Source organism: Panthera leo, chromosome B2, assembly GCF_018350215.1.
Source record: "Panthera leo isolate Ple1 chromosome B2, P.leo_Ple1_pat1.1, whole genome shotgun sequence".
Classification (NCBI taxonomy): Eukaryota; Metazoa; Chordata; class Mammalia; order Carnivora; family Felidae; genus Panthera; species Panthera leo.
Genome location: NC_056683.1, coordinates 93870195 through 93888173, shown reverse-complemented (window position 1 = coordinate 93888173; position 17979 = coordinate 93870195). Strand labels below are relative to the sequence as shown.

General features: G+C 35.1%; 1 protein-coding gene across 10 annotated transcripts in view; it reads left to right on the top strand.

Annotated features, from left to right (window-relative positions):
- Positions 1-17979, top strand: part of HACE1 (HECT domain and ankyrin repeat containing E3 ubiquitin protein ligase 1) — a 120970-nt gene that overhangs the window by 79031 nt on the left and 23960 nt on the right. For all 10 annotated transcript variants that reach the window (XM_042939458.1, XM_042939457.1, XM_042939452.1 and 7 more), the window contains 5 exons: positions 5607-5718; positions 5812-5909; positions 6090-6177; positions 9891-10040; positions 10564-10760. In XM_042939458.1, coding sequence (XP_042795392.1) covers positions 5607-5718; positions 5812-5909; positions 6090-6177; positions 9891-10040; positions 10564-10760 — 645 coding nt within the window. The remainder of the gene's footprint in view (positions 1-5606; positions 5719-5811; positions 5910-6089; positions 6178-9890; positions 10041-10563; positions 10761-17979) is intronic.

Here is a 17979-nt window from a genome sequence, read left to right as displayed (position 1 = left end):
ACAAGGAAATTTGGCTATTTCTGTGCCACACGTTTTAAGATGATAACTGGAAATGATGACTGATAACATTTCATATCAGATTTTTAGGAATTTCCTAGAATTTCTGGAACACTTACATTAATAGCATATATCCATACAAGGATATCCATAAGGAGGGTTTAGTGTTATTTCTTATTTGATAATGCTTCTCTTATAATTTAACATATCAAATAAATCTAGTTAATTCATCATCTCTCTTTTTATAAGGAAAGTAAAGAGATCTTTTGAGATGTTCCAGGGGTTCCCTAGGAAATCCCAGAGTTATTTCCACGTTAAAAGGACTTGATGTAGAATTTGATTTGGGGAACGTTGTCAAAAATATCAAAAGGTTTTAGACACTTGAGTAAATAGGATCACAGATGATTATGAAACAATACTTAATTATCTACTTAAGTGACAAAAGATTGTATTTTTTAAATTAGTTTTTAAATGTTTTCATTTATTTTTGAAAGTGAGACAGAACACGAGCAAGGGAGGGGCAGAGAGAGGGAGACACAGAATCTGAAGCAAGCATCAAGCTCTGAGCTGTCCGCACAGAGCCTGATGTGGGGCTTAAACCCATGAACCATGAGATCATGACCTGAGCTGAAGTAGGAAGCTTAACTGACTGAGCTACCCAGGTACTGCAGTGACAAAAGATTTTAAAGGCAAATATAGAAGGTTACATAGTTGTGAGCAAAATTCAGCTCCTTTAATATTGAAAAGACTGTTTGCTTAAGTAATCAAAGATCTGATTAAGACACATGAAACAGGTTAATTATTTTGATAAAACACAAAATCTTTGCTTTCTAGCTACATTACTTGAAAGATAAGGCAAAACCTTTCATAGTCTATTATCAAGAGCTGACCAATACTCCCAAGAAAACTTTGTCCTTATAGCAGATAAAAGAAAATTATATAAGCACAGTATTGATTTTAAAGCTTACTATTTTAAAAACCACCATTTATAACAACAATTCAGTTTTAGCCAACTTGACCGCACAAGGTAAAATTCTTTTCTCTTTCTTCTCAACTTTCTATACCATTTTGTGCTTTATTTTCCTCTTTCCCTTTCTGAAAAAAACAATTTTAAGGCAAATTGCTTTCTTTTTCCTTAGCAAAAATACATCTTCATACCTCATACCTTCTCTTAGCTGAAGATACATCCTACTTTTCTTGCATGCAGAGATGTTTTCCTTATTATTTCTAGTAGCTGTAATTATATATATTATTTAGAATTCTTAGCCCTTAGAAACCTTAATTTCTCACAAAAAGTAAGAAGTAAAACTTGTGAATTATTATATCAGCATTCTTTAGACTGGCAAATTTGTGACTATATTTCATAATTTCTATAAACATACATTTCCTCGTAGTACAGCTTTGCAGTGTGGTGGTACAAGACACATTTACTAACAGACCCAAATATCTTTAGTTCCTCTGTAGTAAGAGGTCAAAAGTGGGTCAACTTAGGCTTGTTTTGCAATTAATATTTCAGTATTTTATCTTATTTGGAAATGATTTAGATAATCAGTGAATTCCTTTCATTTAATTTAGCAAAATTCTGAGGGTGGAAGTTAACAAAAATTTTAGAAACTACTTTTAAGTAGACATGTCATCACATAAATATTGCTGAAAAGTTCGCTTAGAAACTCTTATCTCATTTAACATTTATCTAAATCACTTGATCACAGCAATTATGTTTAGACTACCCATGAAAAACTTCTTTAGACAGTAAACAAAGGTAAACCACCATCCCAAGCTATTTTTCTTGCTGACAAATTTTATAAGATATAACATGAATTTATTTGACTAGTAAACCCAGGTAGAGTAAGTTTTTTATCTGAATTATACTTAACGTAATTAATTATATTAATATGATCTGCATTATATTTACTATATATAATATACATGAACAGTATAATTTTATAATATAAATGAATTAGATATAATTTGCAATATACTGAATATCTATGTTTCTGAAGACATACTTTTTTTAATTAAACCAAATTTAAAGTAGCTTTTACTTACCAGAGATTATTCCAGATCATGTGAACTTGAAAATATTTGAGTTAGTTTCAATATTTCTGAGTTTTAGGAATACTTATTTCCTAAGTGCTTATTTTTAAGCCAGTGAAATAGTTCTTTTACAAATTAATTTGGTGATCCTGTCTCTGGAGGTAGAGAGAAAAAAATCACATATACATAACATACCCATAGACATACATGAACATGCAGACAGACATAGAGACCTGTAGCTTCCATTTCAGCATTCTAGCCATGAATCAGGTACAGCAATATAATACTCACTAGTTTATAAATAAGGGCTGAATCCAAATTGCCAGACAGAGTAAGAAAAGGTTGCCTGCTCTAGTAGCGAAAGCTTTGTACTAATATTTGTAGAGACGACTTTTAAGATTTGTACTTATCCTTAACAAATAATCTTAAAGAGGCTGTAGACTAGAGTTTGGGCAAAAGAGCTTTTATAGCATTTTGTATTTTAAAAGGCCTGATTTCCCCTTTTTTTCCTGCGGGTTTCAGGCGATTGTGGGCAGGGCTTTAGGTACCCCCTGGGTGTTTACATTTCAAAGACATGGCTGGATCTTAAATCTTCAAGGGACAGAGTAGAAGGCAAGCTTTCTCCTAAGAGTTCTAGTGCCTTTTGGATGGTTTTGGCAGTCACAATAAAATGTAGTAGTGCTACCCTGTAATTAGGGGGAATGCCTTGTAAAAATAATTCTCTGGACTCCACATCAAATGGGGCCTCTTCAGGTTGGAAATGCAGAAGGGGTCATTTGGGTCATTGTGGTCATGGGAATGATGAACCCATTGGACCATGGGAATTTTGTGCAGCAGGAGATGGGCTTCCTCTGTGAACCTTAGCAGTAATCACGATGATGGAAGGACAGGTGCAGTGCCAGGCAATGTATATCCAGGTGAGGAGAGGGAGGGCTCGGCTATGAGTATCAGTGGCTCTAGGGGCCTTTGCCTTCCCAGTTCCCTCTTCCTCCTCTAGGAGAGGGCTCGATAATCCTGTCAGCTCTTCCCTTGTTGGAAGAGACACCTCGTGAGGCATGCTTCTAGTGGAAAGCTGTTCAGTGGAAAGCCGAGGGGGCTCAGGATCTATGGTATCTCAGAAGGAAGGACAGTATAGCCCAGATGGATCTCTGAGAAAGTTATGGATTTTAGGGTCTTTAGATACTGGCCTGTTAGTGCATTTTGGCCACTGTGAGGCATTTAGAGCCTGTTCCAAACAAACAAGAAAATCCACAATAGCCAATTAGCTCTCTTCTCTCCTTCCTGCTGCATAAAATCTTTAAGCAAGGTTTGAGTTTCATTAAGGTATAGTTTTTGATCTTGGTTTCTACGTGTTTTTTCTCCTGTGACCTTAATCTTCCATGTTGTTACCAGAAAATTTTGGATGACATCACTGTCAGCCCTCTTCATAGGTGGTTGCTTTCTTTTCCAGGGTGTCCCAGTAGACATCTCCAGGATTGGAGTCTGTCTTCAGTAGCGTGATATGCACAGGGTGTTTGGGAAAAGTCCCTAGGCCTCTGGAGCATAAACCAGAGTCTTGGCATGTTGGCTTGCATGGCATTGAATAATACCCAGGAAGCATTCGTGGGTTTTGCAGTTATCACAGAGCCGGTGTACCTCCTCAGGGTTCTTAGGACGTGCTGGCGCCAGATGTTCAGGATATTTATTTGTCATTAATTTTTAGCAATACCACACCAGGAATTGGACCCATGGTATCCCATTGGGTCAGGGGACAATAGCAATTTCAGTGAGTGAAGTGGTAACACAGAGACTGTAGGCCTCTGTTGTATTTTCCCTTTGTGGTGCCATTGGCTTCTAGTTGTAAGCCTATTTCACTCTTCTGGGTTAGGACATATAATTTGGGCACAACCCAGTTGACTCAGTGGTTGCAAGTGGAAACCTTCAGTCCTCCTCACCTAAGGGGAATAATTTCTTCCTATCTTTGGCTCAGAACCTTCCTTGGGCAGTGACAATAGCCTTGCAGTCTTACCTACCCTCCTTAGCTTTCCTTGGCCATTGAGGATCTTTACGCACATTAGTAGTCAAATAAGATCTTTATAATTAGTAGTCTGATTGTCGCATTAGACCACATGGCCTTGATTATGCTGCTCTGGGGAAATTTTTGGATTATTATGGCAGCCGTGACCTTTAGGTTGGATACTGCAGGCAACACACAACAGAGGCAATGTGTGAAAGCACACAGTAGTATGACCCCTAGCTAAAGGTGTCCCTTTCTTAGATGGTGAGTTTGGCAGTTAGTAGGCAAGTTGCAGGTAAAGGCATTCCCCTTGGTTAGTTGCAAGGGCAATCATGTAGTCTTGCCGACTATGCCAGTTGTGTGTTGGTCTTGTTATTAACCGGTTTTGTGGCTAGAGAAGCCCTTGTGGTTCTTATTATGATTGCAAGATGCCGTTCAGCAATAACTATCAGGAAACTGAAAAAAAAAAAAATAAAGGTTTGTTACTTATAGGACCTGGATATTACACAGTATACATGGGAGTGGAGGTGGGGGAGTGGGAGAGTGTGTGCACATGTGTGAGCATGATAACATGCATGGACCTGTTGTTCTGCTTTTCCTGGGGTTGAGGTAGGAGCCTAGGATTTCACAGGCTTACTATTGGTGAATTTACAGCGTAAGAGTGGGAATTTAAAGCACGGGAAGAGAAAAAAACAACAAGTGGTCCAAATGGTCAGTTACAGAAATGAACCAAGATCTCTAAAATGGAGGAGCCTCCATGTGGGAAGGTGGCCTGACTCTTTATCTAGATGTGTGGCTGGCATTCTGTTTATTTGAAATAGCCATCTTTGAAGTGGTTGCCTTGGCAATCAAAGCTTAAGTCAGGCACTTACATTAAAGTAAGAAAAAATACCCCATTTATCAAGGTTTACACTACATATTCAAAGGATAGAAATAAGAATAAAGTTAGGCCTAAAGATTATTTTCATGGAAAATTAAATGTAACATGAAGTGTAATCTTTCTGGATTTGGAAATACATTCTTTTTTTTAAAGTTTATTTATTTTTGTGTGAGAGAGAGAACGAGCAGGGGAGGGGCAGAGAGAGAGCTCCGGAGAGACAGAGGGAAAGAGAGAATCTCAAGCAGGCTGTGTGCCAAGCCTGATGTGGGGCTCAAACCCATGAACTGTGAGATAATGACGAAACCAAGGGTCCTGGACGTTCAACTGACTGAGCCACCTAGGTGCCCCTGTAAATTCATCCTTACAAGTGTTGTTGGGATTGAAAGATATTGAGAGTAAATTACATATTAGTTACATATCTGATATTAAGTTTTTAAATATAACCTAACTTATTATGTCTTTTCTGTTAAAAAATATAATTAAAAAAAGTACACTCTATGTAATCAAAGCATTTCAGCTAAGACCTGCCTTTTTGCGAATAATTTTTGAAATGTCAGAACATTATCTAGAACTGTTTATTATAAATAAAGGTCTAAGGATGATTATTTGTAGAAAGGGGATTTAGCAGGCTCATTAAGTAATCTGATAGATAACTGAAATAATGCTAACATATTTTACCGTTATTTGTTGGGGTAGCCATTTAAAGATCGCTGTGAATGGTTCTATGAACATTTGCATTCAGGACAACCAGATTCAGACATGGTGCACAGGCCAGTGAATGAAAATGATATCCTGCTGGTTCACAGAGGTATGTTTGACAAAGAAACTGATGTGTGTGAGGCACAAAATACTAGTTATTACAAGTTTTAATATGTAAAATTAATCAATGCTACATATTTAGATTCTATTTTTAGGAGTAGCTGTGAAGTTGTGTCAAAAGCAAATTGTGCAAAGCTAAAGCAAGGAATTGCTGTACGGTTCCATGGAGAAGAAGGCATGGTGGGTATAAAAATAAGTGCTGTTAAGGTCATTATATATAAAAGATTGAAATACGCTTGAATAAAGTTTAGTATTTAATTGATAATGGAAGAAACTTGAAATTATTTTCATTTGTTATTCAGAAAAAATTTTTTCCTCATATATTTCTGTTCATACTTAATTTTATTTTCTTGAACTCAGGGTCAAGGTGTTGTGCGTGAGTGGTTTGATATTCTGTCTAATGAGATAGTCAATCCTGATTATGCATTGTTTACCCAGTCAGCTGATGGTAAGTTGCACAGTCTACATCACTTTTTCTGTGGCTTGTCACATTTTCAAACTCCTTCAGTGCATTGTACCCTTTGATCCCCATAGTGATCCTGTGAGCTAGGTGGGGTATTCCCATTTCATAGAAAAGAAAGTTGAAATTCAGAGTTTCCATCTACATTAACACAGTTTGTGAGCTGTAGGATCATGAATAGAATCTGATTCAGTTAAGTATTCTTTCCTGTAAATAGTTGGTTCTTAGATATTTGTCTCAAGGGCTAGTGCTGGCCCCAACGAAGTTTTCATCAGTCCTTTGTAAAGTACAACTAAACTTACTCAATTTAAGGATTGTCCTTAGACTCATTTTTGAGTTAAAAATTTCCTTTTGTGAAACAGTGCTAGTAGATGGGCTTAAAAATAGCCTTATGTGGAAAAATTAAAATTTGCTATTGCTTATTTGAGTTTCCAAGTCTTAAAATTTTTGGATCATAAAAAAAAAAGTCTAGAAATCATGGTATTAAATCTTAACTTATAATCTATTTATGTATAGTAGCTTAGTTTTCAGTCCTTTTAAAAGATCAAAATCTGGTAACTGAAAACCTGTTTTTATCTTATAAAACAGATAAACTGTTTGTTGAAATGATGCTTTGAATCTGCACAATTGTAACTTGATATTGTAGGCAAAATGGAAATGGTTATTGCTTCATCTATGGGAGGTATACCTGACAGTTCTCTAACTTAATAAAGACATATTCAAGTGAAGGTGGGATTCCAAGTTTTCAATGCTTTACACAGTTGCTTTTATTTCCTGAAAATCTTTTCTTTCCCGGTGTTTAAGTTCTTTTTATAAGCAGAGAGTGTATCATTAATTATAGCTTCTGATTGCCTCTACCCAAACCAGCAGGCAAATCTCCATTGAGTAAGAATGATGACTCTAAGAGAGGCGAGGGGGTGGGGGGCTGCAGTGATGCCAGGGAGCTGCAGGGATTCACCTGTGTGATGGGCTTCAGACTCACATGGTCTCTTGGAAGTTACTTAGGATTATGGGACTGTCTGCTTTAATTCTGTAACTACTGATTATTTACTCTGAGGTGAATTTGGTGTCTTTGTGATTTTGATGACAAGTTTGATGAGGTGCTGAGTTTAATTAGGCCTAACCTTTGAAGCAAGATTTAGAATTAGAACATTTTATTTTAGATTTATTTCTTTTCTTTATAGTCCTTTACTCTATGTCTGTTATTTTCATACCTGAAAAACAGATTTGGTGTGGAATCATAAGTCAAGATTCTTCCTCATATTACAAATATATTAGCACAGCATATGTTGCTCTGCTAACAGAGACCATAAAGATGGTGATTTGTCCTTTTTGTAAGCCATACAAGTCTTCTCTTTAGTGTCACACTATTTATAAATTAAAATCTAGATGAAATGTTTCTTTATGCTTACGTTTAGTTGATATGGAGGGAATTATATTAAAATTTTGAATTAAAATTCCTAAATGTGGGAAATGTTTGGCTAGATCTCATGTCTAACAATTTCTTTAAAACTTGCTTTCTCATTATATTAAGATGCTTACTATAGAGTTTGGCCTTTGGTGTTACACTGGACATGAGTCCTGGCTCTGCACCTCTTTTTGCTGCGATCTTGGGCCAGTAAATGTCACCTTTCTGGACCTCAGTTTCTCCATTTGAAAATGATGATAACCTATGTTTTGTAATGTGGTGAAAGAAATCAATTAGCTGATGTGTAAAAATGCTTAGCCCAGTACCTGGCACATAGAAAGCAGAAATAAATATTAGAAGCTATTATTCTGTGAGAATTATATTTTCTTGTTCTATAGGATTTTTCTGAGTAATGAAAAGAGCTGTGTCACAGTTACACTTATTTTGAACTTAGAACATAAACTTTGTGTTCTGTTTTAAGTAGTTTTCAAGTTAAAAATAACATTTCTTTCCTGAAGATCCCTCCCCCCAATTTGTTTCCTTATTTTTTAAAAATTTCTCCTTATCTTTTTAATAACCCAGATTTCCCAGAAAATACTTAGCAAAGGGATTATAAATCACAGACCTAGGAAAGGAAAGTTGAGTCATCAAAAATCTTTGCTGATTCATCAGTAACCCTAAGCATTTACTATTTTGATAGGTAAAAAAAAACTTGTGACTATTCTTAAAATACTATATTTTTAGAATTATTGTTATGTTTGTCCTTGAAGTCTTTTATTCATCTCACAAAAGTTTGTTTTGACTTTTTTAACATTTATTCATTTTTGAGAGACAGAGCACAAGCAGAGGAGGGGCAGAGAGAGAGGGAGACACAATCTGAAGCAGGCTTCAGGCTCTGAGCTGTCAGCACAGAGCCTGATGCAGGGCTCAAATCCACAAACCACGAGATCATGACTTGAGCCGAAGTTGGACACTTAACTGACCGAGCCACCCAGGTGCCCCTTGTTTTGACTTTTAATACCCAGTCTTACCCATGACTGGGAATGATTTTCAAAAGATACTTGACAGTGAATGACTAGCTTCATGTGGCCCTTTTAAGTCATTCAACCATAAGCTTCCAAATTTGTACCTTTTATCTAAGTAAACTGGTTACAGCAATGTAGTCTAGTGCTAACAGTGAGACATCAAAGACCAGCAATGAACAAAGTGAATTATTATCAAAATATGTATACTAAATGACCAAACATCTCACTTTCCAAAACTTTCCATTTTTCCTTTATTTTATTTATTTATTTTTTTGGAAGGGATACTATTTATTAGATTTAGCAGTTATTCTTTCTTTTAGCCCCGTTGCCTAGAAGAGTAGTAAATAGGCTGAGCTCAATAAATATTTGTTCAATGAATGTGAGTTGTATTCAGAGTTAGTGATCATCACAGAAAAATACGGAAAGAATTCTTTAAAGGTAAGGTTTGGTATTAGGTTTTTCCATTGCACTAGATTTTTTTAGACTTTTTATTGTAAAATATATAACAAAATTCACTGTTTTAACCACTTTAAAGTATACAGTTCACTGGTGTTAAGTACATTGACCGTGTTGTATAACCATCACCACTGTCTATTTCCAGATCTTTTTTTCATATAAGTGGAATTATACTGGGTTTTGACAGTAATTGGTAACTATTGCCTTTGCCATTTTTACTTCTATACCTCAGTGGTACTTATTTGAAGTTGATTATTTGTCGTGAAGAATAATTGGTTGACTTGTGGATTTAGGTGATTTTCTGAAAATTGTTAAAAGGCATCAAGTTCATTACTTAAGAACAAGTTGAACATTTAAAATTCTTACCCTCTCATAGTGCTCTGTTCCATAAGAAACAAAAGGTAGTGAGTACCTACTGCACTGGGCATGTATAGATGAATGAAACAATACCTGCCCTAATTCATAGCCTAATATTTCTACACTGCCGAGGAAAATGTGTGTGTGTTTTATCGTATAATATATTATTTCCACTATCTCTCTGGCACATCTTCCAACCTTTCGGTTAAAAGTATTCTAAAATTTTCTCTCTGCACAAAGACTTAACTCTGATAAGTATGTGTGAATTAATGATTATCTTCTGACAATTCGCTTGTCTGCTATATATTCCACAAAGAACATTACTGTGGAAGTTTATACATCATGTAACTTTGGTTTTGTCAAAGTTGTGTTTGAACTGATTTATCTGCAGTGAAATGATCTTTCTTCTGCATCTGGATTCTTAGAAATAAATTATATTGTATTTATTTTAATAGGAACAACTTTTCAGCCTAATAGCAACTCCTATGTAAATCCTGATCACTTGAACTATTTCCGGTTTGCTGGACAGATCTTGGGATTAGCTTTAAACCACAGGCAGCTGGTCAACATTTACTTTACAAGATCATTCTATAAGCACATTCTTGGTACGGCTCTATTGTTATTTCCATAGGCATTTATTTAAAGTGTTTTTCTTAGAATCTTTAGGAAAAACTAAGTAGACAAGAGGTGGCATTTTGGATGAGGTAATTTTTATTTCAGTTGGAGACTATCTGTGTATGTAAGGCATTTGGGAGCCTGAGGGAGAGGGAAAAAAATTACCTTTTTCCTAAAAAAAAAATTGTTTTTCTTTTAGTGTGTATATGTTCATGCTAAGAATGCAATTTAATATGAATATACTTAAGAGAATTGGCACTTCTTGAAGTGCATGATAATTTTCCTGTATAGCTATTTCAAAGAAAGAATACATTGTAAAAATGTGGAAAAAACCACAAGCTTCAATTAATAGAGTTCCAAATCCAGGAATTAGCATGTATTTAAATCTTGCTGTCAATTGGATTATATTTTGCAGTTTTATGGAATATCTGTAGAGGGCAGTATTTCACCATTAAACAAACAAGGAAAGGCAGAAACATTTAGAATATAACTGCTGTATGTTTGCATTTTTAGGTATTCCTGTAAATTACCAGGATGTGGCATCCATTGATCCAGAATATGCCAAAAATTTGCAGTGGATTTTAGATAATGATATTAGTGATCTAGGTCTAGAACTAACCTTTTCTGTTGAAACTGATGTGTTTGGAGCAATGGAAGAGGTGCCTTTGAAACCTGGGGGTGGAAGTATTCTTGTGACACAAAATAACAAAGTGAGTATTCGAATTTTTACCTTAGCCAATGTTTGTAACTTGTCCCTGATTGCTAATTACTCTAGTTTCCTGCCACTAGCTAGAAAAGCTTTTACTGTTACAGGGTTTCACAGCATTTTATAACAGATAAGATACTTAAATTAACTAAACCATCAAATATCAAACTTTGAATTAGGATTAAATCACTGTTGTGTTAGACAGTCAAGGCAGTTCCTGAAGCAGCCTAGAGCACAATTTAGTTGATTGTATAACTTGGATAACTGTATACTGAAAAATTCAATTAGAAATGGAAGCTTACATCAAGAACATATTTGCATCAGTCACTGTTTCATGTTTTAATGTATGATATTAAGAGTTCCAGTGGAGAAAAGAAGAAATTCCCATGTTAAGCTCTGTACCTGCTTTTGGGATCCAGTAGAGCTAATGGATCCAGTAGATCTATTCGACTACTTGATTTTTTTAAGCTTTATAACTTGATTATGTATTATATCTTCTGTTTGTAAGTAGTTTTTCCAGTTTTACTGAGAAATAATTGACATACACCTGTACATATTAGTTTTAAATTTTGGCATATGTTTTAAATTTCATTGTTGAAAAATATGTTATTTTAATATATAATACATTTTTATGTTTGAAAATGTAGGAAATTGGGAGTCAGAAAATCTGGTTTGGCAATTCCACTTCTGTCATTTGCCAGTAGCAACTTGTGGTTAAACAAGACTAAAATCTTTTCCCTTTCCGTTAGTTGGATTATAATTCCAAGATGGCTTCAGAAGCAACTAACTATAAGAAATAATGTCCATTGATTTAGTAAAGCCTATATTCTTTTTTAAAAGCCCAAAAGACTTGGCTGCACTTTAACCTCTTTTAGCCCCAGTTTTCTATTCTATAGACTTGGGATAATAATACTTCTTTTTTTTAAAAAAATTTTTTTTAACGTTTACTCATGTTTTGATAGCGAGAGACAGAGCGTGAGTGGGGGCGGGGCAGAGAGAGCGGGAGACACAGAATTGGAAGCAAGCTCCCGGCTCTGATCTGACAGCACAGAGCCCTACGTGGGGCTCAAACTCACGGACCATGAGATCACGACCTGAGCTGAAGTCAGACGCTTAACTGACTGAGCCACCCAGGCGCCCCAGGATAATAATACTTCTGATACAGAACTGTTACTAGCGTTTTGCTGACTGAAAACCGCAACACGAAAGTCAGTTGTTATTGCATAGTTTTCTACAAAGAGGCTCTTAGTTTGAGATACGTACAGGGTATTGGAAAGTTATATTAAGCTCTGTAGTTTTACTTTTTGAAATTTAGATACTATACACATAAAAAAAACATTAAGTGTAATTGTTGAAAATAAGATCAGGAACTGAGTATTTGCATATGTACACTTGGACAATTTTTAGTCTCCTCTTTCATTTTATCCAGGAGGACACTGAAGCCTAAACAGTTAATGGTAAAACCGGGGCCAAAACCCAGTTTCAAATCTAATGTTCTTCCTGTTTGCAAAACATGTTGAGGAAGATCTTATTTGATTTTTAACATAACGAGTCATTTTAAGCTCTAGAAGATGAAAATTATAAAATGCTTATTTTTAAGATTATGTATATAAGCTTGCCAGTGAATTAAAATACTTTAAAAAATCTAATTATTAGATTGTCCACCCTGCCATGCATTTATTATTTTATTTTACACTGGAGACCTATTCTCACTTAAGAGTAATGAAGTTATAGACTTTGTTATAAGCAAGAGATTGCTTTTCAAGAAACTCAAATATGATTCTTATCTGTGAATATTATATCTGATGAGTAGATTTGTCACTCTTGTCAGGTACGTTTTATGTGCCAAAGTTGAAAGACCCATTAACAATTGCATGATGCATAGTTATATTTATCCTTGTATCTCCTAATAGTCCTCCTCTCATTATGAAATTACTTTTGTTTAGATTTTTACAAATACATGTTGTATTAATTCTTTTGCATTTGTGTCTTTTATTGAAATGTAGTATTGGTAAGTAATAACAAAAATAATATATGGATATTGGGGGTATACCTTTCGTTGTGAGCCTAGTTTGAGGCTAGAATACTATTGTAATATTAAAGAACTTGAAAGTTGCTTCTAAGTTTAATACACTTTTACTTCACTGTATTAACTCATTTGATAATAGGCTAACTTTTTTTTTAATGATTAGTTTCGGTAATAGAGATAAAAGCAGGATCTCAATCACTAATATGTTCATTATTCTCAGCTTTCATTTTGTGATGTAAACATTTTTTCGGAATAATTGAACCTCTTCATTTTCTAATATTACCAGAGTCAAGTATAATTGTATATCAGATTATTGATGTTTAAACATTTAATGCTTACCCAATAAGCAACCTGATTAATTTTTTAAAATTAAAAATCTTTAGAAACATACCTGCATCTTAAATTGATCACTTGCTCTAAGATTGTTAAAGTATTAACTTTGCAAATACAGTTTTCAAACCATGTTTTTTAGAGATTTTGTTACTTTTAAACATACCTTTCTTTCATGAACTTTTTTGTTACTTTAGGGTTAGCCTTTTACTTACTCTTCTCTATAGATGTAAAGTTGTAACTGTCGTTTGGAGTTCAGTGTCAAAATCTGTAAGCATATTGAAGCTTAAATGAGTTGCCAAGCTTGTTAGTATGAGAAAATCTGTGTAAGCTGATGTCCACATGGGGGAGTCATTTATTCCTGAATTTTATGGAAAGTCTTTGGTAATTATAGAGGGAAACCAAATAGATGAAAATAACTTTGTTTAAAAAGGAGTACCTTAAATAAATACAAATGATGTACAGAGAATATATATCTGTTCCACATTTGAAATATAATGCTCCTTTAAATTTAATTTTGTATCTATCAATTTGTTTAAAAATCTTAAAAACAAATAACAAAATGAAACTCTGGTTTCACTTTTGAAAATGGCTGAATTAACTGGGAGCTAAACATTAACATTTAAATAATACTTTCACCTTCTTTTAAAAGTTTTGCTTTTATTTTTCACTTTTACTTTTTTATTCTTGACCAAAAACTGGAATCATGGAACCATAAAATTTGTGTTAGAAGTGACAGTTTTTCTTAGATCTTCAGTTCTGTCTCCTAGAACTGAAGAGTAAACTACATGAGTTTTAAATGTTAACACTTTTACAATACTACTGATAAAGTTCACTCAGGCTGGGACGGAAAGAATTAGGGGTGGGGTAAGACAGGATATCAAGGAATGGAGGAGGTGCCATGGAAGTTAACTTATAGAGGAGATGCATTAAGTGGTCAGATAGGAGGAGTAAGGGGGAAAGGAAATGTTCTGGCCTTACGCGAAGTTGAGGATGACAGAGGATGATGTGTTTGGGGAACCACAGGTAGATCAGAGTTGTAGATCTTAGCTTCGGTTGTGGAGTAAATGAGTGGTAAAAGATGAGGGGAGTATAGGGGGGCCAAATTCTGAAAGACTCTGCAACCACAATTAGGAATTTGAAAATTAATGTGACGACTGCAGGGATGATTGCAGGTGTTACAGAGCCAAGTTTCCTGAGTGAATTCTGGTTTTTAAAAAAACCACAAAACAGCCTCAACTTGGAGTGTGAAGAATGGATTGAAATAGGGCGATACGGGAGTCAGGACAGCTGCTAGGGGATTGTGGCATTGGTCTGGGGAAGATGCATGAGAATTTTATAAGACAGTGACAGTGAGGATAAAATGAGATAGTGTAGCCTTTTTGATATTTCTGCTTATTTCTACAAAAGAAACCTGATTATCCTTTGGAGTTCTCAGTAGAGAAATTTTCAGTGAGAACTTTTACATACTACAGCGATAATAAGTGGATAAACCCAGGAAAGAAGCTTTTTATCACCAAAGGATTTATATTCAAACAGTAACTTGAATTATGTCAATAACAACACCATTTAACCTGTTAACTATTAAAAAAAAATAACTATTCAAAACCATTTTATAAACATGGTCCAGTTTTTATCTCTCCTTCAAGGAGGGGCAAAAAAATCTTGTTTTCACTATTAAGAGTTAACTATTGGGGCGCCTGGGTGGCTCAGTCTGTTGAGCGTATGACTTCAGCTCAGGTCATGATCTCATGGTCTGAGTTTGAGCCCTGCGTCGGGCTCTGTGCTGACAGGTCAGAGCCTGGAGCCTGCTTCAGATTCGGTGTCTCCCTCTCTCTCTGCCCCTCCCCTGCTCATGCTCTGTCTCTCTCTCTCTCTCTCTGTCAAAAATAAATAAACATTAAATTTTTTTTTTAAAAGAGTTAACTATTATTTAAGTAAGTGGTTTTTTCTGGACATCTTTTAAGAAATAGTGAAAAAAGATTTGCAAGAAGAAAAATGGCTTTAACAAATGCATTAGTTTTCAGCATCACCACCACTCTTCATAAGAAGATACAGTTTAGGTTCAAAGCCTGAAGAGAAGTTAAAATTTTAAGGAAGATTTCTGAGAGGTGGATATTATTTATTTCCCATATTCAAAAGACTGGGAGATTATTAAAACAAAATGGTTCTGTAACTAGACATTAATTGGAATTTAATGTACAGAAGTTCATTCTTCTTAATCTTAATCTTTTTATGTTTTTCACTTTGCAGTTTCTTTTTTGCTTACCTATTTTATGTCAGTGACCAGGGTTGGAGGTTAAAGCCAGAAAAAAGTTGCTACGGCTCTGTTTTTTTGTTGCTGTTGTTGTTTCTATGCTCAGACTTTCTCAGTTGAAAGATTTCCATGTATTAACATAATTATTTCACCATTATAAGTACTAAGATTTTTAAATGTGATCAATTCTTTAATTCTTTGGCATCTGGTATTAATTTATGCCTTCAAAGAATTGACAGCAAAACTCAGGTGGGAGCAAATAGGACTCCTAGGATATGCCATCTGTTAGGGATAAAAGATCCCCTGCCTCCAAGTTCTATCAATCTCTTTTAACAACTTAAAACAAAATGAGAGTTTAGGTATGGTTTGTATTTAATGTTTAATTATGCAACTCTTTATGCCAGTGTTTTGTGGACTGCTTGTCATCTGTACATCCACTGTTTCCTTATTAAAACATGTAAGATATTTGATGCAGGGGCATAAGGTGTGGGGGGATGAGTCCCTTGGATGCCTGCATAGGTAATGGGAATGCAGCCAGTATATTTCTGCACAGTGTGAATAGTTAAAATGTTAGTGTGTGATAATAGTGGCTGTTCATGGTAATAATTGTATCATCAAGATAATGTTAATTTGTGTCCTTCTGTTTGAGGATGTGCAATGTTTAAGGAAGCAGGGAAACATTTTAGCAGCAGTTGGATTTAGATTTTCTTTTATTAAACACAGTTATCTTACAGCTACATGGAAAACTATTTTATTAAATACCTCAGGAGGATTTGTGATGGCTAGGATTTTATTATTTTACTGAGAAACAATTTAGACCAAGATTCATCAACAGTTAAGTTAATATGGAGAATGGTATGTGAAGGAGCTGATTTCCATAAGTTGATATCCAATAGCTAGGGGTCAAAGTTATAGAAATAAATGTGGAAAATAATTAATATTAGACGGAATAGAAGGGAACATGTAAGGAAAGATTAGTATACTTGTGAAAATGTTTAAAAAGAATGTGTGAGGAAATAATAGGAATTATCTGGTAGAAAATGGAATGTGTACTATTCTGATAAATATGGACTGCAATGGCAAAATAGGTAAAGTGCCCTTGAGCAGTTCACAAATCTTTTACTTTTATGCCTCATAATTTAACATCTTAAACAATGATCACTGAATAGTACTACAAAATTCTAAGTGCAAAACCTTTTGGGAAAAAGCTATTTTTTAAAAGTGTATTTATTTATTTTGAGAGAAAGCCAGAGAGAGCATGAATGGTGGAGGGGCAGAGAGCGAGAATCCCAAGCAGACTTGCGTTGTCACTGTGGAGCCCGATGTGGGGCTCAGTCCCGCAAACTGAGATCATGACCTGAACCAAAATCAAGAGTCAGATGCTTAACCCACTGAGTCACCTAGGTGCCCCTGGGAAAAAGTTATTCTTCTTAAAGGAAAATAGGGTCTCATATAGTACCTTAAACATACAATTGACAAGTGAATGGAGCAGAAAAATTGTAGTAGTTCAAGTAGGCAGTTTTAGAACAGACATAAATTAAAAGATAATGAGGTGCTAATGTTGAAATCACTGCTGGTTATAACTTGGAAGTGTGCTGTGTATATTATTTCCTGTATTGGAAAATCTAGCTTATGTTTCTGTTTGATTGTTTGGCACACATTTCCATCTCCCTCTCTCTAGTAACTACCTGAATATAACTTGTAGTAACTGATTCATTCCTGTCTAGCGGAGAAAAACTTCTGGGTGGTAGGGAGTGCAGTTTGGGGGTGGGCGTAGACTGAATAGCAGAGATGGCAGCTTTCGCTGTGCCAGATGACACAAGGGACCACGTTGGGTTTGGGAAGAACTGTGGGGAATCCACCATGACACTTCTGTAGCTTTGGCATGTATGGAGAATTCATAGCTAGTGGTTAAATACAGTTTGCTGACTTAGTGCTTGTGGAGGCAAAGCATTAGATTAGTGCCAAACAAAATTAAGGAAGGAACCTGAAACAGGCTTTCTCACCTCTTTAGAGTAATCATACCTGAGAGGTGAGAAATATATACAACATATTGCTTTTAAATGACAAAGTTTCACTTAGACATAATTTAAAATATATAAACGATAACAATGATAGAGTTGATTGAGAGATATGGCAACTCATTCTTGTCTGAGCCAAAATATGTTTTTATTACCTTAAATTTTAAGTGACATTATTTTCTATGAGGATATATTTTATTTATTTATGTTTGTTTATTTATTTCCATTTTTTTTAATTTAAATTTTAGTTAGCATACAGTGCAATATTGGTTTCAAGTGCAGAATTCAGTGATTCATCACTTACATTAAACACCCAGTGCTCATCACAAGTGCCCTACATAATACCCATCACCTGTCTAGCCCATTTCCCACTCTCCTCCCTCCATCAACCCATTATCATTAAGAGTCTCTTCTGATTTGTTTCCCTCTTCCCCCCTTCCCATAGGTTCATCTGTTTTGTTTCTTAAATTCCACATATGAGTGAAATCATATGATATTTGTCTTTCTCTGATTGACTTGTTTTGCTTAGCATAATATGTTCTAGTTCCATCCATGTCACTGCAAATGGCAAGATTTCATTCTTTTT